Genomic DNA, 27,629 nt, shown 5'->3' on the forward strand with positions numbered 1-27,629 from the left:
TTGTCCAGCATTGTCTATTTGTCAGACTCCAGCATCCGCAGTCATTTGCTTTTGCTCCTGAATTGGGGCAGGTGCTGAAAGGTTCAATCCCCTTCCGCCAACAGAGACACCCAGCTCAGACGCCTGAGACCAGTGTTGCTATGGTGCAAATAACAGGAAATTCATGGGATTGATATATCCCCCATCGCCCATCACAGCCCGACCACTCATGCTTGGCTCGCTTACATTCTCAAGGTATGTGTGTGCAAAACAATGAGGCTGTCAGTTGGATTGTGCCTGTCCCTCTTGTATTGCGAGGTGTGTGTGGCTCAGTCTGTGGAAAGTTGCTGAGCACTCCCTCTCTCCTCTCTCTCTACAGCAGCCAGCCTTGTTCTCACTCTCGCCGCATTGTGAGTCACAGCGTCATGGCGGAGGAGCTGCTCGCCGGGTCCCAATGGCCAAATGCAAGAGATGCCTACGAGCTCCAGGAGATCATCGGTCAGTCTGTTCCCAATCCTTTTAACTAAAGGTGGCGCGTCTAAATAAATGTAACAACCGCGACAACAGAGGGTAGAAAAGCCTCCCCTTCATTCTGCTTCTCCCCCCCCCCCCCCCCGGTAGTTTAATTTCAGCCTGTTGTGCGGCATTATTCATCCTGAGCGATTTCTAGCCCTGCATGTGCCCAGGCTGCACTATTCACTGGGGGCAGAACTGCGTCTTTTTTTAATAGATCAACCGGCGCTGCTTGTAATAACACTGATTTTGGAGGGGGTATTAAAAGGGCTTTTCGTTCCGATTTCTCAGTTCCTTCTGCAAATGAATGTTCTGATTGAAAGTGTGTGTTTTTGAGGTCAGGATGTGCAGCTTAGGATGTTCTGCGTTGCTGTTTTTTCTCTCTCTTCCCCCCCCACCCCCTCTCCTCCCTGACTGGGCTGATCCGGGTAATGAATGAAAGAAGTTAAAACATGTTAAAAGTGACTGTCAGCCCCCTCTTGACATGTTTGCAAGAGCTGCGACATTGCCCCTTGATGTCAAATGAAATCCCCTGTAACAAGCACACTTGAGCCTTGTTTTTTTTTGGGGGGGGGGGGGGGAATGTCAGCTGATGCCTGGCATCATATCAAGCGTGGTTTAAATGTTTATACAAATCACAAACTGTTATTGTTATGAAGGGGCGGGGGAGACAGGTGGTCCTCAGTCCATATTTACCTCGGGCAGAAAGCTTTTGAAAGGCTTTGAGAGAGAAAGAAAATCAGTTGGAGGTTGTTTCTATTGGGTGGTGTGATTCAGTAAAGAAAGGGGGGCACAGATTCTGAATGATCACCTAAAGGATGAGGAGGAAAGTTTTTTAAAAAATTCACTTCACAGAAAAAGTTGACAGCCAGTGGAGTTCTCTCTCACCAGTGTCTACTGTGGCAGATATATTTGAAAGGGAATTGGCTAAATATTGGAAAAGGGAGAATACAAAAGGGTATGAGGAAAGAGCAAGGAAACTAAATTAGAGTGGATAGCTCCAATTGAGGAGCCAACCAGCACAGATTCAATGGACCGAATGGCTTCCTTCTGCGGTACACTTTTTCTGATCCCGTGTTACAAAATGTAACTGGGATTTCATCTGTAGACATGTAATCTAACGTCTCCCTGTGTTTTCCTACCAAAAAACAACACTTAACTCAGTACTGATGCACTTTCGCTGTGTTCAGGTAGCATTTTATTGTGTATTTTCTGAGTATTTTTGACAGCAAATGTCTAGAATTAAAGACATATACAAAACTGTAAACCATGCCTTCCAGGAGTTCTGTTACTTTCATTCTTAGCCCTGTTGGCAAAAAATGGAGCCTGACACATCAAAAGGTTCCAGTTTCTAACCCTGGTTTGCTTTAAGTTTGCCTAATCTCATGTGTTCAGATGCAATTGACGTAATTGTAGAGACAGACCCCTTTGGGTGGTGACAAGACTGGGCATGGCCACGATGCTCCCTGTGACTGAGCCAGCTGACAAACACTATCCAGTAGGTGAGGTATCGGAGGGCAACTGGATCCCAGCAGAAGTCCCAAGTGCTCAGAAGAACTGAGAAAAGGAGAAAGAATGCAGAAAGTCAGGTGAAGTGGGAATTTGAGTTCCTGTCTCAGGCTCAAAACTGTTCGAACAAGCAGTGATTTGGTTGGTGGCATCATTGCATTGCCAACTATGTCTGTCTTGACACACTCATAAACTTCTAACTATACGTTTTTATTTAAAGTTTATAATGTTGCAGATACTCTGCGTGAAATAATTCCTGCAGTCAATATGGCAGCTAATGAGCTAGCAATTCAGAGCTGGTTTCCCCAGGCTTTTATATCAGCTAAATCTATCTGGAGATTCTCCCAACAGCCTGTCTTCAAAGCGCATTGTGTCAGCATGATTTCATAGAGTGCTGGATCATGCTTCCTATTTGTAGTGTGCCAAGGATCAAATTTAATTCTTATCCAACTTTTTATTTAAGTAGAACTAAATTTCAATTAAATATTAGGAAGACTGCAACCATTGTCTTTGGCCCCTGTCATGAACTCTGTTCTCTTGCCACTAACTCTATTCTTCTCCCTGGCAACTGTCTGAAGCTGAGCCAGACTGTTTGCAACCTTGGTATCATATTTGACCCCAAGAGGAGCTTTCAAACATATATCCACACCGTTACTAAGGCTGCCTATTTCCACCTCTGTGACGTTGCCCAACTCTGCCGCTGCCTCCACTCTTCTGTTGCTGAAACCCTCATCCATGTCTTGTTAACTCTGAATGTTCTATTGTAATTGACTGCCCCCCCCCATTCTACCCTTCATAAACTCGAGTTCATCCAAAATTCTGCTGCTTCTGTCCTAACTCGCACCAAGTCCCATTCACTTATCACCCCTGTGCTCGCTCACTTACTTTAACTCTTCGTTAAGCAACACCTTGATCTTAAAATCCTCATCCTTGCTTTCAACTTTCTCGCAAGGCCTCGCCCTCCGTATTTCTGTAATCTATTGGGGGCGGCACGTGGCGCAGTGGTTAGCACTGTGACTGCGGCACTGAGGACCCGGGGTCGATCCCGGCCCCGGGTCACTGTCCGTGTGGAGTTTGCACATTCTCCCCGTGTCTGCGTGGGTTTCACCCCCACAACCCAAAGATGTGCAGGGTAGGTAGATTGGCCACACTAAATTGCCCCTTAATTGGGAAAAAAAAATTGGGTACTCTGAATTTATTTTTTTAAGAATTAGGCCTCACGGTAGCATGGTGGTTAGCATCAATGCTTCACAGCTCCAGGGTCCCAGGTTGGATTCCCGGCTGGGTCACTGTCTGTGTGGAGTCTGCACGTCCTCCCCGTGTGCGCGTGGGTTTCCTCCGGGTGCTCCGGTTTCCTCCCACAGTCCAAAGATGTGCGGGTTAGGTGGATTGGCCATGCTAAATTGCCCGTAGTGTAAGGTTAATGAGGGGATTGTTGGGTTACGGGTATACGGGTTACGTGGGTTTAAGTGGGGTGAACATTGTTCGGCACAACATCGAGGGCCGAAGGGCCTGTTCTGTGCTGTACTGTTCTATGTTCTATGTTCTAATCCTTTGAGAGCTCTGTGCTCATTTCATTCTGGTGTCTCGAGCATCCCCAATTTTCATCGCCCCACCACTGGTAGCTGTGCCTTCAGCTGCCGGGACTCCTAAGCTCTGGAATTCTCTCCCTAAACCTCTCCATGTCGCTACCTCTCTCTCTTCCTTTAAGACGCTCTTTAAAATTTACCTCTTTGTCCAACTCTTTGGGCACCTGTCCAAGTATCTCCTTATGTGGTTAGGTGTCTTATTTTGTTTTATAACGTTTCTGTGAAGCACCTTGAGATGTTTTATTATACTAATGGTGCTATATAATGATCAAACAGCCCTTGTAGGCTCCCAAATGAATAGCTGGACAAGCTACGAGAGAGTGCTCAGCACTCATGGAATCAAAGCCGAGCTGTTCAACAATGAAAAGAATCACAGCCAAGCACAATACTGTCCAGATATAACATCCACCTTTCCAGCAGGATCAGATTGTCATCAGGAGTGGGAAACCTGTCTGGTTTCTCCCTTAGCTCGTGGGCGCTGATGCTAATTGCAGACTATTGCTATAGTTGCAACTGAGATCAGTTAATTCAGCACAGACCAATACCAACCCTCCTACTCTGTGTAGTTTAGCACTACATCATAGTAAGGGACAGGGAGGTACAAGTGCACTTAAAATGGCTGTCATTTACTATATACATACTGAGTGAAACTAAAAAACAAAAGTGAATTGATCCATTTTCCCTTTTTGCTTCAGTGTTTTCTGTTGATTGGGATTGCTGTTACTGATCTGTAATTTGATTGTTAAGTAGGCCAAGGGCATGTTGCAGTGTTTCAATAATAACAAAAGCTGGGAATGTAAATCTCCCTATATCAAGTTTTTAAATCACATTGAGTATTGTCACCGACAAGTGGCGCAAGAGATTCAAACTGGGAGGTGTTGGGCGCTGGAGCACATTGGTGCCATGTGGTGTTCGGGCATGGATTCATGTCCATAATTCCAACATGATAAGTTCTAGATTTCTGCTACACCATGGGAAAGGAAATGATTATCATAAGAATGACTCAGCACAGAAACAAGCCATTCAGCCCAATAAATCATAGAAACTCTACAGTGCAGAAGTCGGTCATTCGGCCGATTGTGTCTGCACCCACCCTCTGAAAGAGCCAGTCTACCCAGGTACACTGCCCCACCCTATCCCTATAACCACGTAACCTAACATGCACATCCCGGGAGACTAAGGGGCAATTTATCATGGCCAATCCACCTAACCTGCACATCTTTGGACTGTGGGAGGAAACTGGAGCACCCGGAGGAAACTCACGCAGACACAGGGAGAACATGCAGACTCCGCACAGACAGTGACCCAAGGTCGGAATTTAACCCGGATCCCTGGCGCTGTGAGGCAGTAGTGCTAACCACCGTGCCACCCCTGTTTTCTGCCACTGTTTTGCCCACATGAGCTACTTAATCGAATTCCCCTCTCCTGCTCACTCCCCATACCCATTATTCCTCTTTTTCAAACATCTGTCTTTTTAAATAAAACTATTTAAGGACTCCATGTTAACAACAATTTGTCGCAGAAAATTCTACACTCCAACCGTGATCTGTGCAAAGAAAATGTTCCAGCCTGCCCTTTCATTCTTTCTCTGATTATTGTCTTGTCGGAGGTAAAAGGGAGATTGTGGCCGAGGTTTAAGCCCTTCACCCACACTCTTCTGCCAGCCCATAAACTCAAAAATCACCTGAGTCTTTCAGAGAGAATACAAAATGAATTACATTCTCATTTTGTATGTTGGTATGTGGGGGACTGAGACTTGACATCACTGTAATATGTGGGCCATAAATAGATTTGAAAAGAAATACATTAGATAATAAGGAAAAAAACGTTGGTGTTTATTTAAACGGTATCATGTTATGACGGTGAACTTTATAGATTCCCTGTACCCCAAATTATTTAACTCAACATTTCTGCTCATGGATTCTATGGGCTTGAAGGTTTTGATGTTTCGTAGTGCTGTGTACAGACCTGTGCACAAAAAAAAAATGTTTGCCCATTTTCCTCCCGGAAGCATTGAGGTGATGCATTTTGGTCGGACAAACGTGGAGGGACAAGGGGTGAAATACGGAAAGGAATGCAGGAGCAGAGGGACCTGCATGTATATGTGCAAAAATCATTGAAGGTAGAATGACAGGTGGACAGAGAGTTAGTAAAGGATACAGTATTCTGGGCTTTATTAATAGGGGCAGAGAGTACAAGAACAAGGAGGTGATGTTGAACTTGTAGAAGACACTAGTTAGACTTCAGCTGGAATATTGTGCACAGTTCGGGGTGCCACACTATAGGAAGGATGTGAACGTATTGGAGAGAGCGCAGAAGAGGTTTACAAGGATGGTTCCAGGGATGAGAAACTTCAGTTTGAGGATAGATTGGAGAGGATGGGACTGTTCTCCTTAGAGTGAAGAAGGCTGAGAGGAGATTTGATAGAGATGTTCAAAACCATTTTTTTTCTTTTTAAATTTAGAGTACCCAGGTGAAATGCTACCTTGATGTCCGGGGCAGTCATTCTCACCTGACCTCTGGCATTCAGCTCTTTTGTCCATGTTTGAACCAAGGCTGTAATGAGGTCAGGAGCTGAGTGACCCTGGCGGAACCCAAACTGAGTGTCCGTGAGCAGGTTATTGCTGAGTAAGTGCCGCTTGATAGCACTGTTGATGACTCCTTCCATCACTTTGCTGATGATGGAGAGTAGACTGATAGGGTGATAATTGGCTGGGTTGGATTTGTCCTGTTTCTTGTGCACAGGAGTGTGTGTGTGAATGTGGGTGGGTGGGTGAGTGGGTGCGTGTTGGTGAGTGTAGGTGTGTGTGGGTGAGTGTGTATGTGAATGTGTGAGAGTTCTGGATAGGTGGATTGGCCACACTAAATTGGCCCTTAATTGGGAAAAAAAAAATTGGGTACTCTAAATTTATTTAAAAAAAAGAAAAATAAAGTGGCAAACAAATGAAATGAAATGAAAATGGCTTATTGTCACGAGTAGGCTTCAATGAAGTTACTGTGAAAAGCCCCTAGTCGCCACATTCCGGCGCCTGTTTGGGGAGGCTGGTACGGGAATTGAACCGTGCTGCTGGCCTGCCTTGGTCTGCTTTCAAAGCCAGTGATTTAGCCCAGTGTGCTAAACCAGCCCCTGGTTAGCATCTTAGCCTTAGCACCTGACTCAGAAATACCCTGTGCTGAGCGTCCCAAACTTTCTACCCCTGTATGCCGTTAACTGGTGAGGAACTTGACAGATTTTCAACCCTAATAGTGTAGCATGTTGCTCCTTGTTCTGCTTATTGATATGACTGCTTTATAGCAGCGATAAGCTAATTTCCACTTCATTTTGGTAGAGAAACAAACTTTCTTAAGACTTTTGGGAGTCTAAATCTATTGGACAAAAGATAAATACCACTAAGGAGCACAGAGTGACCACAGCGATTTCTCAAAGGACAACAATTTGAATTGAATTTAAACAACTTGCAAAAGAGAAATGGGAATCCATTCCTTTTATGTAAAAGTAGATGCGATGTAAGAATGACAACATTGCTGGATTGGGAGGTCCCATTCCCCCTCCCCTACACCCAAGCTTTGTTTACCAGTACAGAAAGAAAAGGGCCTGGCTTCTATTGTAGCTACATATTTGACCATTGTGATTTTTCAATGGCTTTTTCCATTAGATTAAATATGATATTCAGCACAGATGATTTGGTCCAACCAGCCCATGCCAGTATTTATGCTCCACTTGAGTTTCCTCCCATTTTTCCTGATCGAAATGTACAATCATAACACTCTATTCCCTTCTCCCTCATAGACTTGTCTAGATTCCTCTAAAATGCATCAATACTACTCGCTTCAACCACTGTGACATCAGTAGTCAACAGTAACTCCTGCTATCCAGACTTATTCTGACTATATTGTATGTGATTTTGAAACCATTAGAACAAAGAACAAAGAAAATTACAGCACAGGAACAGGCCCTTCGGCCCTCCCAGCCTGCGCCGATCCAGATCCTTTATCTAAACCTGTCTCCTATTTTCCAAGGTCTACTTCTCTCTGTTGCCGCCCGTTCATATACCTGTCTAGATGCCTCTTAAATGATGCTATCGTGCCCGCCTCTACCACCTCCGCTGGTAAAGCGTTCCAGGCACCCACCACCCTCTGTGTAAAAAACTTTCCACGCACATCTCCCTTAAACTTTCCCCCTCTCACCTTGAAATCGTGACCCCTTGTAACTGACACCCCCACTCTTGGAAAAAGCTTGTTGCTATCCACCCTGTCCATACCTCTCATAATTTTGTATACCTCAATCAGGTCCCCCCTCAACCTCCGTCTTTCCAACAAAAACAATCCTAATCTACTCGACCGTTCTTCATAGCTAGCACCCTCCATACCAGGCAACATCCTGGTGAACCTCCTCTGCACCCTCTCCAAAGCATCCACATCCTTCTGGTAATGTGGTGACCAGAACTGCACGCAGTATTCCAAATGTGGCCTAACCAAAGTCCTATACAACTGTAACATGACCTGCCTACTCTGTACTCAATACCCCGTCCGATGAAGGCAAGCATGCTGTATGCCTTCTTGACCACTCTATCAACCTGCGTTGTCACCTTCAGGGTACAATGGACCTGAACTCCCAGATCTCTCTGTACATCAATTTTCCCCAGGACCCTTCCATTGACCGCTCTTGAATTTGATCTTTCAAAATGCATCACCTCGCATTTGCCTGGATTGAACTCCATCTGCCATTTCTCTGCCCAACTCTCCAATCTATCTATATTTTGTTGTATTCTCTGACGGTCCTCCTCGCTATCTGCAACTCCACCAATCTTAGTATCATCTGCAAACTTGCTCATCAGACCACCTATACCATCCACCAGGTCATTTATGCAGATCACAAACAACAGTGGTCCGAGCACGGATCCCTGTGGAACACCACTAGTCACCCTTCTCCATTTTGAGACACTCCCTTCCACCACTACTCTCTGTCTCCTGTTGACCAGCCAGTTCTTTATCCATCTAGCTAGTACACCCTGAACCCCATACAACTTCACTTTTGCCATCAACCTGCCATGGGAAACCTTATCAAACGCCTTACTAAAGTCCATGTATATGACATCTACAGCCCTTCCCTCATCAATTAACTTTGTCACTTCCTCAAAGAATTCTATTAGGTTTGTAAGACATGACCTTCCCTGCACAAAACCATGCTGCCTATCACTGATAAGTCTATTTTCTTCCAGATGTGAATAGATCCTATCCCTCAGTATCTTCTCCAACAGTTTGCCTACCACTGACGTCAAGCTAACAGGTCTGTAATTCCCTGGATTTTCCCTGCTACCCTTCTTAAACAAAGGGACAACATTAGCAATTCTCCAGTCCTCCGGGACCTCACCCGTGCTCAAGGATGCTGCAAAGATATCTGTTAAGGCCCAGCTATTTCGCCCCTCGCCAATTTACTTCCCCAATTTGATGTGCACATGAAAGAAGGCAGAGGTCTGAGGGGGAATAAGAGGGAGCATATAGCCAGAGGCCTGGTCAGGAAATCAGAGGGAGTGTATAGTCAGAGGTCTGTTCAGGGAATAAGAGATAGCGTATAATCAGAGACCAGGTCATGGAATGAGAGGGAGCGTACAATCAGGAGTCTTGTCAGAGAGCAAATCAGAGGGAGCGTATAGTCATAAGCCTGGTCAGGGAATAAGAAGGCGCGCACAACCAGAGGCCTGGTCAGGGAATAGGAGCGAGCGTATAATCAGATGCCTGGTCAGGGAATAGGAGGGAGCGTATAGTCCGAGACCTGGTCAGGGACTAAGAGGGAGCATTTAGCAAGAGACCTGGTCAGGGACTAGGAGGGAGTGTATAGTCAGAGGGCTGGTCAGAGAGCGAATCAGAGGGAGCGTATAGTCAGAGGCCTGGTCAGAGAGCGAATCAGAGGGAGCGTATAGTCAGAGGCCTGGTCAGAGAGCGAATCAGAGGGAGCGTATAGTCAGAGGCCTCGTCATAGAGCGAATCAGAGGGAGCGTATAATCAGAGGCCTGGTCAGAGAAGGTATTAGATGGAGCATATAGTCAGAGGCCTGGTCAGGGAGCGAATCAGAGGGAGCGTATAGTCAGATGCATGGTCAGGGAGCGAATCAGAGGGAGCATTTAATCAGAGGCCCGGTCAGAGAGCGAATCAGAGGGAGCATTTAATCAGAGGCCCGGTCAGAGAGCGAATCAGGGGGAGCATTTAATCAGAGGGCTGGTCAGAGAATGAGAGGGAGCGTATAGTCAGAGGCCTGGTCAGGGAATCAGAGGGCTCGTCATAGAGCGAATCAGAGGGAGCGTCGAGTCAGAGGACTGGTCAGAGAGCAAATCAGATGGAGTGTATAGTCAGAGGTTTGGTCAGAGAGCGAATCAGAGGGAGCGTATAGTCAGAGGCCTGGTCAGAGAGCGAATCAGAGGGAGCATATAATCAGAGGCCTGGTCAGAGAGCGAATCAGAGGGAGCGTATAGTCAGAGGGCTGGTCAGAGTGCGAATCAGAGGGAGCGTATAGTCAGAGGCCTGGTCAGAGAGAGAATCGGAGAGAGCGTATAGTCAGAGGCCTGGTCAGAGAGCGAATCAGAGGGAGTGTATAGTCAGAGGCCTAGTCAGAGAGTGAATCAGAGGGAGCGTATAGTGAGAGGTTTGGTCAGAGAGCGAATCAGAGGGGGCATATAGTCAGAGGTTTGGTCAGGGAATAAGAGGGAGCGTACACTCAGAGGCCTAGTCAGAGAGCGAATCAGAGGGAGCGTATAGTCAGAGGCCTGGTCAGAGAGCGAATCAGAGGGAGCGTATAAGCAGAGGCCTGGTCAGAGAAGTTATTACACGGAGCGTATAGTCAGAGCCGTGTCAGAGAGCGAATCAGAGGGAGCGTATAGTCAGATGCCTGGTCAGAGAGCGAATCAGAGGGAGCATTTAATCAGAGGCCTGGTCAGGGAGCGAATCAGAGGGAGCATTTAATCAGAGGCCTGGTCAGAGAGCGAATCAGGGGGAGTGTATAGTCAGAGGCCTGGTCAGGGAATCAGAGGGCTCGTCCTAGAGCGAATCAGAGGGAGCGTCGAGTCAGAGGACTGGTCAGAGAGCAAATCAGAGGGAGCGTATCGTCAGAGGCCTGGTCAGAGAGCGAATCAGAAGGAGCGTATCGTCAGAGGCCTGGTCAGAGAGCGAATCAGAGGGAGCGTCTAGTCAGAGGCCTGGTCTGAGAGCGAATCAGAGGCAACGTATAATCAGAGGCCTGGTCAGCAAGCGAATCAGAGGGAGCCTATTGCCTGAGGCCTGGTCAGAGAGCGAATCAGAGGGAGCGCATAGTCAGAGGTTTGGTCAGAGAGCGAATCAGAGGGAGCCTATTGCCTGAGGCCTGGTCAGAGAGCGAATGAGGGGGAGTGTATAGTCAGAGGCCTGGTCAGAGAGAGAATCAGAGGGAGCATTTAATCAGAGGGCTGGTCAGAGAGCGAATCAGAAGGAGTGTATAGTCAGAGGCCTGGTCAGAGAGCGAATGACAGGGAGCGTATAGTCAGAGGCCTGGTCAGAGAGCGAATCAGAGGGAGCGTATAATCAGAGGGCTGGTCAGGGACTAAGAGGGAGCATGTAGTCAGAGGCCTGGTCAGAGAGCAAATCAGAGGGAGCGTATAGTCAGAGGCCTGGTCAGAGAGCAAATCAGAGGGAGCGTATAGTCAGAGGCCTGGTCAGAGAGCGAATCACAGGGAGCGTGTCATCCGAGGGCTGGTCAGAGAGCGAATCAGAATGAGGGTATAATCAGAGGGCTGGTCAGAGAATAATAGGGAGCTTATAGTCAGAGACCTGGTCAGGGAATCAGTGGGCTGGTCATAGAGCGAATCAGAGGGAGATTATAGTCAGAGGTTTGGTCAGAGAGCGAATCAGAGGGAGCGTTTAGTCAGAAGCCTGGTCAGAGAGCGAATCAGAGGGAGCGTGTAGTCAGAGGCCTGGTCAGAGAGCAAATCAGAGGGAGCCTATTGCCTGAGGCCTGGTCAGAGAGCGAATCAGAGGGAGCGTATAGTCAGAGGGCTGGTCAGAGTGCGAATCAGAGGGAGCGTATAGTCAGAGGCCTGGTCAGAGAGAGAATCGGAGAGAGCGTATAGTCAGAGGTTTGGTCAGAGAGCGAATCAGAGGGAGCGTATAGTCAGAGGCCTGGTCAGAGAGCAAATCAGAGGGAGCGTGTAGTCAGAGGCCTGGTCAGAGAGCGAATCAGAGGGAGCGTGTAGTCAGAGGCCTGGTCAGAGAGCGAATCAGAGGGAGCGTATAGTCAGAGGCCTGGTCAGAGAGAGCATCGGAGGGAGCGTATAGTCAGAGGTTTGGTCAGAGAGCGAATCAGAGGGATCGTATAGTCAGAGGCCTGGTCAGAGAGCGAATCAGAGGCAACGTATAATCAGAGGGCTGGTCAGGGAAGGTATTAAATGGAGCGTATAGTCAGAGGCCTGGTCAGAGAGCGAATCAGACGGAGCGTATCGTCAGAGGCCTGGTCAGAGAGCGAATCAGAGGGAGCGTATAATCAGAGGCCTGGTCAGAGAGCGAATCAGAGGGAGCGTAGAGTCAGAGGCCTGGTCAGAGAGTGAATCAGAGGGAGCATATAATCAGAGGCCTGGTCAGAGAGCGAATCCGAGGGAGCGTATCGTCAGAGGTTTGGTCAGAGAGCGAATCAGAGGGAGCGTAGAGTCAGAGGCCTGGTCAGAGAGCAAATCAGAGGGAGCATATGGTCAGAGAGCAAATCAGAGGGAGCGTATAATATTAGGGGCCTCACGGTAGCATGGTGGTTAGCATCAATGCTTCACAGCTCCAGGGTCCCAGGTTGGATTCCCGGCTGGGTCACTGTCTGTGTGGAGTCTGCACGTCCTCCCCGTGTGTGCGTGGGTTTCCTCCGGGTGCGCCGGTTTCCTCCCAAAGTCCAAAGATGTGTGGGTTAGGTGGATTGGCCATGCTAAATTGCCCGTAGTGTAAGGTTAATGGGGGGATTGTTGGGTTACGGGTATACGGGTTACGCGGGCTTAAGTAGGGTGATCATTGCTCGGCACAACATCGAGGGCCGAAGGGCCTGTTCTGTGCTGTACTGTTCTAAGTTCTAAGTATAGTCAGAGGCCTGGTCAGAGAGCAAATCACAGGGAGCGTATAGTCAGTGGCCTGGTCAGAGAGCAAATCAGAATGAGGGTATAATCAGAGGGCTGGTCAGAGAATAATAGGGAGCTTATAGTCAGAGACCTGGTCAGGGAATCAGAGGGCTGGTCATAGAGCGAATCAGAGGGAGACTATAGTCAAAGGTTTGGTCAGAGAGCGAATCAGAGGGAGACTATAGTCAAAGGTTTGGTCAGAGAGCGAATCAGAGGGAGCGTTTAGTCAGAAGCCTGGTCAGAGAGCGAATGAGAGGGAGCGTGTAGTCAGAGGCCTGGTCAGAGAAGGTATTAGATGGAGCGTATAGTCAGAGGTCTAGTCAGAGAGCGAATCAGATGGAGCGTATAGTCAGAGGCCTGGTCATATAGCGAATCAGAGGGAGCGTATAATCAGAGGCCTGGTCAGAGAGCGAATCAGAGGGAGCGTAGAGTCAGAGGCCTGGTCAGAGAGTGAATCAGAGGGAGCGTATAATCAGAGGCCTGGTCAGAGAGCGAATCAGAGGGAGCGTATAGTCAGAGGCCTGGTCAGAGAGCGAATGAGAGGGAGCGTATAGTCAGAGAGCAAATCAGAGGGAGCGTATAGTCAGAGGCCTGGTCAGAGAGCGAATCACAGGGAGCGTGTCATCCGAGGGCTGGTCAGGGAGCGAATCAGAATGAGGGTATAATCAGAGGGCTGGTCAGAGAATAATAGGGAGCTTATAGTCAGAGACCTGGTCAGGGAATCAGAGGGCTGGTCATAGAGCGAATCAGAGGGAGACTATAGTCAGAGGCCTGGTCATATAGCGAATCAGAGGGAACGTATGATCAGAGGCCTGGTCAGAGAGCGAATCAGATGGAGCGTATAGTCAGAGGCCTGGTCATATAGCGAATCAGAGGGAACGTATGATCAGAGGCCTGGTCAGAAAGCGAATCAGAGGGAGCGTAGAGTCAAAAGGCTGGTCAGAGAATGAGAAGGAGCGTATAGACAGAGGCCTGGTCAGGGAATCAGAGGGCTCCTCAGAGAGCGAATCAGAGGGAGCGTCTAGTCAGAGGACTGGTCAGAGAGCAAATCAGAGGGAGCCTATTGCCTGAGGCCTGGTCAGAGAGCGAATCAGAGGGAGCGTATAGTCAGAGGCCTGGTCAGAGAGCGAATGAGAGGGAGCGTATAGTCAGAGGCCTGGTCAGAGAGCGAATCAGAGGGATCGTATAGTCAGAGGTTTGATCAGAGAAGGTATTAGATGGAGCGTATAGTCAGAGGCCTGGTCAGAGAGCGAATCAGAGGGAGCGTATAGTCAGAGCCTGGTCAGAGATCGAATCAGAGGGAGCGTATAGTCAGAGGTTTTGTCAGAGAGCGAATCAGAGGGAGAGTATAGTCAGAGGCCTGGTCAGAGAGCGAATCAGAGGGAGCGTATAGTCAGAGGCCTGGTCAGAGAGCGAATCAGAGGGAGCGTATAGTCAGAGGCCTGGTCAGAGAGCAAATCAGAAGGAGCGTATAGTCAGAGGCCTGGACAGAGAGCGAATCAGAGGCAACGTATAATCAGAGGGCTGGTCAGGGTAGGTATTAGATGGAGCGTATAGTCAGAGGTTTGGTCAGAGAGCGAATGAGGGGGAGTGTATGGTCAGAGAGAGAATCAGAGGGAGCGCATAATCAGAGGGAGCGTATAGTCAGAGGTTTGGTCAGAGAGCGAATGAGGGGGAGTGTATGGTCAGAGAGAGAATCAGAGGGAGCGTAGAGTCAGAGGCCTGGTCAGAGAGCGAATCAGAGGGAGCGCATAATCAGAGGGCTGGTCAGGGAATAAGAGGGAGCGTATAATCAGAGGCTTGATCAGAGAGCGAATCAGAGGGAGCGTATAATCAGAGGCCTGGTCAGAGAAGGTATTAGATGGAGCGTATAGTCAGAGGTCTAGTCAGAGAGTGAATCAGAGGGAGCGTATAGTCAGAGGCCTGGTCATATAGCGAATCAGAGGCCTGGTTAGAGAGCGAATCAGATGGAGCGTATAGTCAGAGGCCTGGTCAGAGAGCAAATCAGAGGGAGCGTATAGTCAGAGGTTTGGTCAGAGAGCGAATCAGAGAGAGAGTATAGTCAGAGGCCTGGTCAGAGAGCGAATCAGAGGGAGCGTATAGTCAGAGGCCTGGTCAGAGAGCGAATCAGAGGGAGCGTATAGTCAGAGGCCTGGTCAGAGAGAGCATCGGAGGGAGCGTATAGTCAGAGGTTTGGTCAGAGAGCGAATCAGAGGGAGCGTATAGTCAGAGGCCTGGTCAGAGAGAGAATCAGAGGGAGTGTATAGTCAGAGGCCTGGTCAGAGAGCGAATCAGAGGGAGCGTATAGTCAAAGGCCTGGTCAGAGAGCGAATCAGAGGGAGCGTGTAGTCAGAGAGCGAATCAGAGGGAGCGCATAATCAGAGGGCTGGTCAGGGAATAAGAGAGAGCGTATAATCAGAGGCCTGGTCAGAGAGCGAATCAGAGGGAGCGTATAGTCAGAGGCCTGGTTAGAGAGTGAATCAGAAGGAGCATATAGTCAGAGGCCTGGTCAGAGAGCGAATCAGAGGGAGCGTATAGTCAGAGGCCTGGTCAGAAAGCAAATCAGAGGGAGCCTATTGCCTGGGGCCTGGTCAGAGAGCAAATCAGAGGGAGCGCATAGTCAGAGGTTTGGTCAGAGAGCGAATCAGAGGGAGCGTATAGTCAGAGGCCTGGTCAGAGAAGGTATTACACGGAGCGTATAGTCAGAGGCCTAGTCAGAGAGCGAATCAGAGGGAGCGTATAGTCAGAGAGCGAATCAGATGGAGCGTATAGTCAGAGGCCTGGTCAGAGAGCGAATCAGAGGGAGCGTATAGTCAGAGGGCTGGTCAGAGAATAAGAAGGAGCGTATAGTCAGAGGCCTGGTCAGGGAATCAGAGGGCTCCTCAGAGAGCGAATCAGAGGGAGCGTATAGTCAGAGGTTTGGTCAGAGAGCAAATCAGACGGAGCGTATAATCAGAGGCCTGGTCAGAGAGCGAATCAGAGGGAGCGTATAGTCAGAGGTTTGGTCAGAGAGCGAATGAGGGGGAGTGTATGGTCAGAGAGAGAATCAGAGGGAGCGTAGAGTCAGAGGCCTGGTCAGAGAGCAAATCAGAGGGAGCGTGTAGTCAGAGAGCGAATCAGAGGGAGCGCATAATCGGAGGGCTGGTCAGGGAATCAGAGGGAGCGTATAATCAGAGGCCTGGTCAGAGAAGGTATTAGATGGAGCGTATAGTCAGAGGTCTAGTCAGAGAGCGAATCAGATGGAGCGTATAGTCAGAGGCCTGGTCATATAGCGAATCAGAGGCCTGGTCAGAGAGCGAATCAGAGGGAGCGTATAGTCAGAGGCCTGGTTAGAGAGCGAATCAGAAGGAGCGTATAGTCAGAGGCCTGGTCAGAGAGCGAATCAGAGGGAGTGTATAGTCAGGTTTTGTCAGAGAGCGAATCAGAGGGAGAGTATAGTCAGAGGCCTGGTTAGAGAGCGAATCAGAGGGATCGTATAGTCAGGTTTTGTCAGAGAGCGAATCAGATGGAGCATATAGTCAGAGGCCTGGTCAGAGAGCGAATCAGAGGGAGCGTATACTCAGAGACCTGGTCAGAGAGAGCATCGGAGGGAGCGTATTGTCAGAGGCCTGGTCAGAGAGCGAATCAGAGGGAGTGTATAGTCAGAGGTTTTGTCAGAGAGCGAATCAGAGGGAGAGTATAGTCAGAGGCCTGGTTAGAGAGCGAATCAGAAGGAGCATATAGTCAGAGGCCTGGTCAGAGAGCGAATCAGAGGGAGCGTATAGTCAGAGGCCTGGTCAGAGAGCGAATCAGAGGGAGCCTATTGTCTGAGGCCTGGTCAGAGAGCGAATCTTAGGGAACGTATAGTCAGAGGCCTGGTCAGAGAAGGTCTTACACGGAGCGTATAGTCAGAGAGCGAATCAGAGGGACCGTCTCGTCAGAGGCCTGGTCTGAGAGCGAATTAGAGGGAGCGTATAATCAGAGGCCTGGTCAGAGAGCGAATCAGATGGAGCGTGTAGTCAGAGGCCTGGTCAGAGAGCGAATGAGGGGGAGTGTATAGACAGAGGCCTGGTTAGAGAGCGAATCAAAGGGAGCATTTAATCAGAGGGCTGGTCAGAGAATAAGAGGGAGCGTATAGTCAGAGGCCTGGTCAGGGAATCAGAGGGCTCGTCATAGAGCGAATCAGAGGGAGCGTATAGTCAGAGGCCTGGTCAGAGAGCGAATCAGATGGAGCGTATAGTCAGAGGCCTGGTCAGAGAGCGAATCAGATGGAGCGTATAGTCAGAGGCCTGGTCAGAGAGCGAATCAGATGGAGCGTATAGTCAGAGGCCTGGTCAGAGAGCGAATCAGATGGAGCGTATTGTGATGAATGGTATCAGTAGCTGCTGTATCTGTACCTTACCTTTAATACATTGGCCCTTTAAAACCGGGCTTGGAACCCTGGGGGACTCCGCCTCTGGCTCCGCCCCCAGGAAACGGTATATAAGATGAGTCTCACTCGGCAGCATGTGGTGAGCACACTTCTCGGCTGCTGTTCAGTTCTTTGATGATTAAAGCCTTTGAATTACCAATCTTCTCTCCTGTGTCATAATTGAGGGTATCTCAATTTAATCATCAGACGCATCAAGATGGACAACGCTCTGAAGACGGAGAAACTCATCCTGGACGCTCGGTCGTCGGAAGCCCCGGAAATTTTAAAATATTGGCTCCGGTGCTTTGAGGACTATCTTGACGCCTCAGCGACTGACGTCGACGGCGCTCGCAAGCTGAGATTACTACATGTGGGCTACCGACTCTCCTCCGTGATCGAGAACGCTAAGATCTACGAACCTGCGGTCGAGATCCTGAAGAAACGCTTCGTAAAGCTGATTAACAAGGTACACGCCGGACATCTGCTCTCAACCTGCAGCCAGCGTTCCGGGGAAAAGCTGGACGAGTACGTGGAGAGACTCGCTGCGCTCGTGAGGAACTGCAACCCTAAAGCAGTGACGGCAGAAGCCCACATGAACTTGCATATCCGCGATGCCTTTGTGTCCGGTATCAGGTCCTCGTACATCCGGCAGCGGCTCCTAGAAGACGGGGCAAAGGATCTCCAAGGCACGGTAACGCTCGCCTCTTCTCTAGAAACGGCCCACCGTAACCTCCGTACATACTCTGCGGACCTTGCAAACCCCTCTCGATCCCCTCCAAACTTGGCCACGCTACAGGCCTGCACCGCGCGGCGATCCGCTCACTCCGGGGGTTCCCCATGCTATTTCTGTGGGCAAGGCCAGCACCCACGTCAACGTTGCCCGGCCCGCTCCGCGATCTGCAACGACTGCGGGAAGAAAGGGCACTTCGCTAAAGTCTGCCTGGCTGGGCCCAAAGGCCACAAACAAAATCCTCACCAGGCCCAGAAATCAAGCTCCCAGCCTCACAGGCCCCGCAACGCGGCCACGCAGTGGCTGGACACGCCCACTTCCGACAGGTCATCGACCTCGTGCAAGTCATGGGAGCGGCCATCTTGGTGGTGGCCATCTTCGAACCCCGACACTTGCGACCGACAGTGGCGGCCATTTTGTGACTCCAGGCGGCCATTTTGTGAGTCCGACTTAACCGAGGCCTCTGACTACCCGCAACTAGGAGCGATCACGCTCGATCAATCGCGGCCAAAGCACCTGCGGAACTCAATGATGCGGGTACAAATCAACGGCCACGACACTCCCTGCCCTACATTCCATTAGGTCGCTCCTCTGTACGGCCAAGAACGAGACCGCTCACAATCGTTTGTTTGTCTTCCCCAGGAAGTCCACCTCTGGGGTCTTGCTTCCACGTTGGCTGACGTCTCCGAGACCAGTCCTATTCCGGAGACACGTGAGGAGCCATAAAACAGATCCAATAGTCGAGAGGGTCCAACTGCTACACGCGAACCCTCAACACGCCTACGTCGAGAACCCCGACGGCAGGCAGGATACCATCTCCCTGCGAGATCTGGCACCCGCTGGCTCGCCCACCGACCCCAACGCTTTCCCCACCGACCCCCCCCCCCCCTCCTACCGACGCTCCCCGCACCGACTGCCCACCCCGACAGCGCCCCCCATAGCGCCCCCTGCCTTCCCAGCCGGCGCCGGCACTGATCACCCTAGTCACCCCGGATCCCCCCTCCCTCTGCTCCAAGGCGGGCAAAGGCTCAGTCAACCTTGCTCCCGGATATACCACCATCAAAACCGACCGTATCCGCGGCACCACCACCGGAGCGGAGAAGGTCAGCACGGACGGTCAGACCACCCACAAGACTGAACTTATAACTCCACTTCACCCCCGACGGACTACGTGTTTTTTTTTAAACAGGGGGTGAATGTGATGAATGGTATCAGTAGCTGCTGTAACTGTACCTTACCTTTAATACATTGGCCCTTTAAGACCGGGCTTGGAACCCTGGAGGACTCCGCCTCTGGCTCCGCCCCCAGGAAACGGTATATTAGATGAGGCTCACTCGGCAGCATGTGATGAGCACACTTCTCGGCTGCTGTTCAGTTCTCTGATGATTAAAGCCTTTGAATTACCAATCTTCTCTCCTGTGTCGTAATTGAGGGTATCTCACGTATAATGAGAGGCCTGGTCAGAGAGCGAATCAGAGGGAGCGTATAGTCAGAGAGCGAATCAGAGGGAGTATCTTGGTATTAGGTCCATTTGCGTTTGGGTATAAAATCTCAACCTATTCTTCTGTCCCTGGGATACTTATTTAGTCACCAAGACTAAGATGCTGTGGCAGGCAGGACCACAAAGGGATGATTGAACCACCAATAACATCCAGTCCTTTCTACCACGCTCTGAACTCTCTGTACCTTGTGCTCACAGCCTCTGCCAATTGAATCACTGACTCTCGGTCATTTGACTAGCTTAGCTGTTCCAGTGCCAGTACCAAAGAGAGAAGAGGAAAAAAGGCTGCCAGGGAAGGGATAGGGTATTTTAAAATAAAGAAATCTGCTGTTGTCACCGATTTCTAGATATACAACAGAAAGCACTTGAAATGCACAGCAAGAGGTCAGCATCTGAAATAAAAGGAAGGTTCATGTTTGAGGGGAAGCATTAAACCATCTTTCACTTTGCAGCTGCCTGGTGACCCGCTGTCTATTTGCAGCACTTTCTGCTCGTATTCTGTCACTTGCAGCATCTGTAGCTTTTTAAAAAAATTTTTAGATTTGTGACTGGAAAATATTTCAGTGAGCAACTTGTCAACAATGAAGGGCTCGGGGCAGCACGGTGGCCTAGTGGTTAGCACAACCGCCTCACGGCGCTGAGGTCCCAAGTTCGATCCCGGCTCTGGGTCACTGTCTGTGTGGAGTTTGCACGTTCTCCCCGTGTCTGCGTGGGTTTCGCCCCACAACCCAAAAATGTGCAGAGTAGGTGGATTGGCCACGCTAAATTGCCCCTTAATTGGAAAAAATTATTGGGTAATCTAAATTTATTTTTTTTTAAAACAATGAAGGGCTCAATTTAGCCACCGCTTTGCACAGGGCACGGATCCGGATGTGCCGGTTAAATAGCGGGAAAGGCCAAAATTGAGAAATCAGTATGCTATTTTTAAAAAATAAATTTAGAGTACCCAATTATTTCTTTTTCCAATTAAGGGGTCTAGCCAATCCATCTACCCTGCACATCTTTGGGTTGTGGGGGTGAAACCCTCACAGACATGGGGAGAATGTGCAAACTCCACACGGACAGTGACCCAGGACCGGGATCGAACCTGGGACCTCGGCGCCGTGAGGCAGCAGTGCTAACCTCTGCGCCACTGTGCTGTCCATCAGTATGCTATCTAACCGGCTCTTTCACGATGGCAAATTCTGGACCTCGTCCAAATATGGCGAGCATATTATTAACCCTAATTTGCATTCATTTCAATTTCATCAGCGAGATTGAAGTCGAATGTAACGGCCTCCCGGGAATTAACCGGCTCCCCAGTGTGAAATCACACGGGATTCGTTTCGTACTCCTTTTTAAAAACATGAAGCTGGCGCACTGGCTGCTGAGGGGAACTGAGGAGGTGAGGAGCCATTTCCATTTTCCGGCAAGCAGCTCAAGGGCACTGGTTAGGCCTGGTTGCGGGGCTGAAGGGTTCCAGGTCAGGTGTCACCCCTGGGCTGAGGGGGGGAGGGGCACGAGGGGCCATCCGTGAGGCCTTCATGTCATCTTTAAATATTGTGGACCATAACGGCGGCAACTACAGCTGCTGCCTGCCTGTCCTACCAAAAGCTTCCAGGATGGAGCCCTGATCTTGGTTATAGGCTGACGGTCACTTTAACTCCCTTTGACTGGAAACAGCCTCTAGCTTCACAGCTGAAGGCTATTGCGAATAAGGAATTGGCCTTGTTGGCTGTGAGATCACTTCACAGCTGCAGGTTGCGTTTGCTGCTTATTCCTGCTGGTGGCTGAAAATGCCTGGAGGCTGCTGTTGCCGTTTCCTTCCTTTTCTGTTGCCGGAATGAAGGGCAATTTTTTTCTAAGATACCTGGGTTCTGGAACATCGGGCTCAGGGGGATGTATGAGTCCTGAAGGCAATCCGGTTTGAAGCAAGAAGATCTGTGGGACCTGTTGTGTGACATTTATCCAAATGGGTCACCTGATGGCGCAGTTGAAGAAATGCTTTTGCAGATTGCTGATGCTTTTATTGCTGGTGTGGTGAGTGTTTCCTGTAACTGGCACATCACCGCGGGTCAAACACGCTGGAAGTCAAGGATGTTCAACTGAACCTTGAGTGCCAGGGAAATATGTGGATGCCAGGATTTGGTTGCGGTGAGATTGGGCCGTGTGGGAGGGGCCTGCACAGCTGCGGCTCCTGGACGGAGAATGGCTCTGATACCGGGAACAATTTGATGGACAGATCATTTCTGAGATGATAACACCTATTCAGGTTTATCCTCCGTTTCGGTTGAGGAATCTGTGAGGGGTGATACCGTGTGTTTGGGTGTTTTGTGTGGAAAATGAGCTGATAAAGCTTTGTATTGGTACCAATACAGAACTGTGACGTTTCCTTGTTGTTCGATGGTCAGTGTGATATGTGGAACGTTACAGAGTTCATTTTCAAATCTTTGTTACTCTTGACTGTTTAATAAACAAAACATTCTCAAGTGGATTCTGGTGGGTACACGGGCCATGTCTCAGATTAGTACATAGAACATACAGTGCAGAAGGAGGCCATTCGGCCCATTGAGTCTGCACTGACCCACTTAAGCCCTCACTTCCACCCTATCCCGGTAACCCGATAACCCCTCCTAACCAGATGATGATTATTGCATCACATTTCAATCAAACTTTGAAGCTTGACCAATTTTCCTTCAATATATTCATCTGGATCTCGCTAGATGTGACTGCGCAGCAAGTCACCGAGTCGGGTGTGACGAGGCCATTAGATTGCACCCCTTATTTCCCAGTTTTTACTGGTGTTCCATTTTAAGGTATACCAGACCAATTCAGACCAGTATTCTTATTTCCCGTCTAAAGCGGATGGAGGAGGGAACCAATGAAAGCTCAGGTCAGTGATTTAATACAGGTCATTTGAGGCAATGGCGAGCAGTTAACACAGAATTTGTCTTTTGCTCAGGAATTATCGGCGACACGGCGGCGCAGTGGTTAGCACTGCTGTGTCATGGCGCCGAGGACCTGGGTTTGATCCCAGCCCCGGGTCCCTGTCCATGTGGAGTTTGCACCAGCTCAAAGCAGCACTGATTTGAATCCTACGTTTCCTATCTCAGCTGCGGATCCGAGCAGAGGCCTGGGAGTGGAGGAATGATGTGGGGCACTTTCCCTGCCCGATTCTGTGAAGAGCCAGCCCATCCTCACGCAATCAGTGGGATCCTAAGAGCAGCAAGAAATCTCAAGTGAAGAGAAAAGTCAAAAATGTAACCAATTATTCATGAAGGAGAGACGGGAGACTTCCGCTTGTGACCATGGAGTGATTGGTCACATAAAGGGCTGTTCCTGTTCAGAGTCACAGAAAAGGGCTCTTTTTACCCAGATCCGGGTGGAATTTTGATGAAAAGGCGTAGGCGAATGTTAAAGGAGTAGTTTACCCCTGGAATGGTATGTCTTCTGATCACCGGACCCGGCAGAAAACAGAGGTTTAGCTGGAAAGCTGAAACAGTCTTGTGCTTCACAGAAAGTCTCTTCCAGCATGCAGGCGGGGGAGGGGCAAGCTGTAAGGCCCCAGATACAGGAACTGATGACTTTTATCAAGGAGGAATTCCATAAACAGAGGAAAGAAATGCATGAGGATCATGCAAAGGCCATTGCAGAAGCTGTGGCACCTCTGAAGAGTACTTTGGAGCGGATGGAGAGGTGTTTGGAGGTGCAGGGGCCATAGATTCGGGAGATTGAAGGAGTGACCTCGGACCACAGCGATTGTGTGGTTACTCTGGAGGCAGAGGTGGGGCTCCTAGGAGACCTCTGTAAAACAGAGGGCAAAGGTGGAGGAGCAGGAGAATATCTCGAGAAGGCAGAACCTGTGAATAGTGGGCCTGCCCAAAGGAGTGGAAGGTGTGAGTGCCATGAGGCACGTCTCGAGGATGCTGGAGGGACTGGTGGCAGAAGGGGTGCTGGATAAGGCATCTGAAGTGGACCGAGTGCATAGGTCTCTGAGGCAAAAGCCTAGAGCTGGGGAGCCGCCACGGGCGGTGATCGTGAGACTCCATAAACTTGTGGAGAAAGAGAAAATTCTACGGTGGGCCAGGGCAAAGCGTAGCTGCGACTGGGAGGGAAATAACATCTGGATTTATCAGGACATCGGAGCCGAGTTGGCAAAACGGCGGGCAGGTTTCAACAAGGCCAAGGCGGTGCTGTACCGGCGGCAGATCAGGTTTGGGGTACTCTACCCGGCGAAATTATGGGTGACGTTCGGAGGCCGGGAGTATTTCGAGGTCTGAGAAGCGGCCAAAGACTTCATTAAGGAGCATAAATGGGGGAAAACTGAGTGGACAATGCTTGGGAACCGGGGTGCTGGCGCTATGTAATGGTCGGAAGCATGTCTGAAGTGGGTGGAGATTTGGGGGATTTTCGCCTTTTTTTGTGCGGGGGGGGGGGGGGGGTTTCTGTTCAATGTTGAGAGTGTAAGGAGTTGTAGGGGTGAAAAGTTTATGTCTCCCCCCCCCCCCCCCCCCCCTGTTTTATGGGACTGTTTGTGTTCCACATCTGTTTGTTTGCTTTTGGAGTTCAGGAGAAGTCCTTGTTTGGGCCGGGGAGGGTAAGGCCAGCAGGAGGCCTTTTTCTTTGAGCTGAGGAGTGGGGGGGGGGTTCATTAGGATGTGCCTTTGGGGCAGGGGCAGCCGCGCTAGCAGGTTATGCTCGTGAATGGAAGTGCGGCGGTGGCCAAGAGGGGTGGCCGGGGAGAGGGGGAAGGGGAAGTTGGGGGGAAGAAGGGGAAAAGCGGGGGGGGGGGGCTTTCTGCGACGCGGCAGGGGGTGAGAGATGACATGGTCAAGGGCGAAGAAAGGGGCCATCTTGGATGGGCTAGGTACAGAGTGGAATTAAAGGGGCAGGAGTTAAGTGTGGAAGATGATGGACGGTAGAGGGGATTAGAGGCGTAAGACAGTAAGGTTGGTAACGTGGAACATCCGGGGACTGAATGGGCCGGTTAAAAGGTCGCGTGTGTTCACGCACCTCAGGAGCTTGAAAGCCGGGGTTGTCTTTTTGCGGGAGACACACCTCCGTGTGAAGGACCAGGTTAGGTTAAGGAAGGGGTGGGTCGGGCAGGTTTTTCACTCGGGGTTTGATTTGAAATCGAGGGGTGCGGCAATTTTAATTAGCAAAACAATGGGATTTGTGAGTGCGAAGGAGGTGAGGGATCCAGGTGGGAGATATGTGATTGTGAGCGGGGTATTGGAAGGGGCACCGGTAGTGTTGGTAAATGTGTATGCCCCAAATTGGAATGATGTGGGTTTTATGAGGGGGTTGCTGGCAGCAATCCCGGATTTGGCCACGTACCAGTTGATCATGGGAGGAGATTTTAACTGTGTCCTGGAGCCGAGGGTGGATAGATCGAGCCCCAGGTCGATGGGTAGGGTACGAATGACAAGGGAGCTGGGTGGGTTTATGGAGGGGAAGGGTATGGTGGATCCATGTCGCTTTCAGAACCCAGGGGGAAGGGAGTATTCCTTCTTTTCACACTTCTATAAGGCGTATTCGAGGATTGATTACTCTGTAGTGAGTGGGGGGATTTTGGTTGGGGTGGAGGGGGCAGAGTATACGGGGATAGTTATCTCAAACCATGCACCCCACTGGCTGGATATTCGGTTCAGTACGGGACGAGAGCAGAGGCCGGGGTGGAAGTTTGACTCGGGGTTGTTGGCGGATGGAGGTTTTTGTGATAAGGTGCAGTTGGTGATTAGGGATTATGTGGAGTTCAATCAGAATGGGGAGGTGTGGCCGGGCATTTTTTGGGAAGCACTGAAGGCAGTGGTCCGGGGAGAAATTCTCATTTACGGTTCGTGCGAATAAGGAAAGGAGGGCGGAACATGACCGTCTAGTGAGTGAGATAGTGGAGGTGGACAGGGAATATTCGAGGGTGCCCACCGTGGAGGGATTGGCGAGGAGGAAAAAGTTACAGGGGCAATTTGACAGGCTGACAACAGGGAGAGCGGTAGGGCAACTGGGTAGGGCAAGAGGGGTGCAATACGAGTATGGAGAGAAGGCGAGCTGCATACTGGCGCACCAGCTGTGGAGGCAGGCTGCGTCCAGGGAAATATTGAAGATCCGGACTGGGGCTGGGGATGTGGTGTCAGAGCCAGGGAAGATAAATGAGGCATTTAGAGAGAGTATTACCAGGGACTTTGTGAGGCAGACCCAGGAGGAGAGAAGGGGGGGACATGGGGTGGTTTCTGGACGAGCTGGAATTTCCCCAGGTGAAGGAAGCAAAGAGGCAGGCGTTGGAGGAGCCCCTGGGGCTGAGGGAGGTGCTGGATAGTATCGGGTATGAAGTCGGGGAAGGCCCCTGGGCCGGATGGGTACCGGCAGAATTTTATAAGGAATTTGCGGCGGACCTGGCACCACATCTATTGGGGGCGTTTAATGAAGCACTGGAGAAGGGGGAGTTGCCGGAGACGATGAAGCAAGCAGTAATCACACTAATCCCCAAAACAGGGAAGGATCCGGTGGAACGTGGGCCGTATAGACCCATATCGTTATTGAACACGGATGTGAAAATTTTGGCTAAGTTGGTGGCGGGGACGATGGATGATTGTGTCCCGGGGGTCGTTGCAGAAGATCAAACAGGCTTCGTGAAGGGCAGACAGCTCGTGAGTAATATAAGACGGCTGTTGAATGTGGTGATGAATCCGTCGAGAGTTCTGGTATCGGAGGTTGTGGTGTCCATGGACGCGGAGAAAGCATTTGATTGGGTGGAGTGGCGGTACTTGTTCGAAGTTTTGGGAAGGTTTGGGTTTGGGCCGAGATTTGTGGCATGGGTGTGGTTGCTGTATGTGGCGCCAAGAGCGAGGGTGAGGACGAATGATACGAGCTCACGAAGCTTTGACTTACACAGGGGTACAAGGCAGGGGTGCCCGCTGTCGCCGCTGCTGTTTGTGCTGGCCATAGAGCCATTGGCGATGGCTCTCAGGGGGTCGGCAGTGTGGCAGGGGATAATGAGGGGACAGAGGGAGCATCGGGTGTCACTCTATGCCGATTACCTCTTGCTGTATGTTTCGGATCCGTTGGAGAGTATGGGAAGGATTATGGGCCTGTTGGGGAGGTTTGGAGGGTTCTCGGGATACAAGCTGAATATAGGGAAAAGCGAGGTATTCCTGGTGAATGAGCTGGCACAGCGGGCTAATTTTGGGGGGATGCTATTTACAGTAGCGAGGAATAGGTTTAGGTCCTTGGGGTTCAGGTAGCGAGGGAATGGATGGGGCTCCATAAGTGGAACTTAAAGCTGGTGGAGGAGGCCAGGGAGGATCTTGAGAGGTGGGACACACTGCACTTAACATTGGCTAGAGGGTCCAAGTGGTGAAAATGAATATTCTGCCGAGGTTCTTGTTTATCTTTCAGGCTCTCCCGATCTTTATACCAAAGGCCTTTTTTCGGAAAGTGGACACAATCATCTCTGACTTTGTATGGGCGGGGAAGGTGCCGAGGGTGGGGAGGACCCTGCTGCAGAGGCAGCAGGGGAGGTTGGCGTTGCCAAACTTGCTTCATTATTATTGGGCGACGAATATGGACAGGGTGCGGCGGTGGTGGGAAGGAGAAGGGGTAGAGTGGGTTAGGATGGAGGAGGAATCTTGTAAGGGGTCTAGTTTGAGGGTTATGGTGATGGCAGCATTGCCAATGGCTCCGAGTAGGTATTCAGGGAGCCCAGTGCTGCAGTCCACGGTGAAGATATGGAATCAGCTGAGGAGGCATTTTAGGGTGGAAGGGATGTCGGTGCTAACGCCTCTGTGCGAGAATCATGGGTTTGAACCGGGGGGGGGGTGGATAATGTAGACAGGAGGTGGAGGGAAGTGGGGCTGGTCAAGGTGAGGGATTTGTATTTGGAGGAAGGGTTCGCCAGTCTGGAGGAGGTAAGGGAGAGGGCAGAGCTGCCGAGGGGTAGTGAGTTCAGGTATCTACAGGTTAGGGACTTTGCACGAAAGATCTGGAAGGGGTTCCCTAGATTGCTGGGATACACCCTGCTGGAGCGACTGCTGCTTCCGGATGTGGAAGGGGAGGGAAGAATTGGGGATATATATAAGTGGCTGGGGGAGCAGGGAGGCGAGTGGGTGATGAAGATCAAGGAGAAATGAGAAGCGGAGTTGGGAATGGAGATCAATTGGGGAGTATGGAGTGAGGCACTGCGAAGGGTAAACGGGACCTCCTCTTGTGCAAGGATGAGCCTGATACAGTTTAAGGTGGTGCACAGGGTGCATATGACTCGGGCGAGAATGAGTGGGTTCTTTCAGGGGGTAGCAGATGAGTGGGAGAGGTGTGGGTGGGG

At 50.3% G+C, this 27,629-nt stretch overlaps 1 protein-coding gene across 1 annotated transcript in view; it reads left to right on the forward strand.

The window, feature by feature from the left end:
• The window catches only part of LOC119958098 (STE20/SPS1-related proline-alanine-rich protein kinase-like), a 112,907-nt gene continuing 85,278 nt past the window's right edge, over positions 1-27,629 (forward strand). Inside the window, exons 1-2 of the mRNA XM_038786327.1 lie at positions 1-234; positions 359-477. Of these exons, the coding sequence (XP_038642255.1) occupies positions 164-234; positions 359-477 (190 nt within the window). The 5' untranslated portion in view covers positions 1-163. The remainder of the gene's footprint in view (positions 235-358; positions 478-27,629) is intronic.

This window comes from Scyliorhinus canicula, chromosome 28 (assembly GCF_902713615.1).
Source record: "Scyliorhinus canicula chromosome 28, sScyCan1.1, whole genome shotgun sequence".
NCBI classification, from domain to species: domain Eukaryota; kingdom Metazoa; phylum Chordata; class Chondrichthyes; order Carcharhiniformes; family Scyliorhinidae; genus Scyliorhinus; species Scyliorhinus canicula.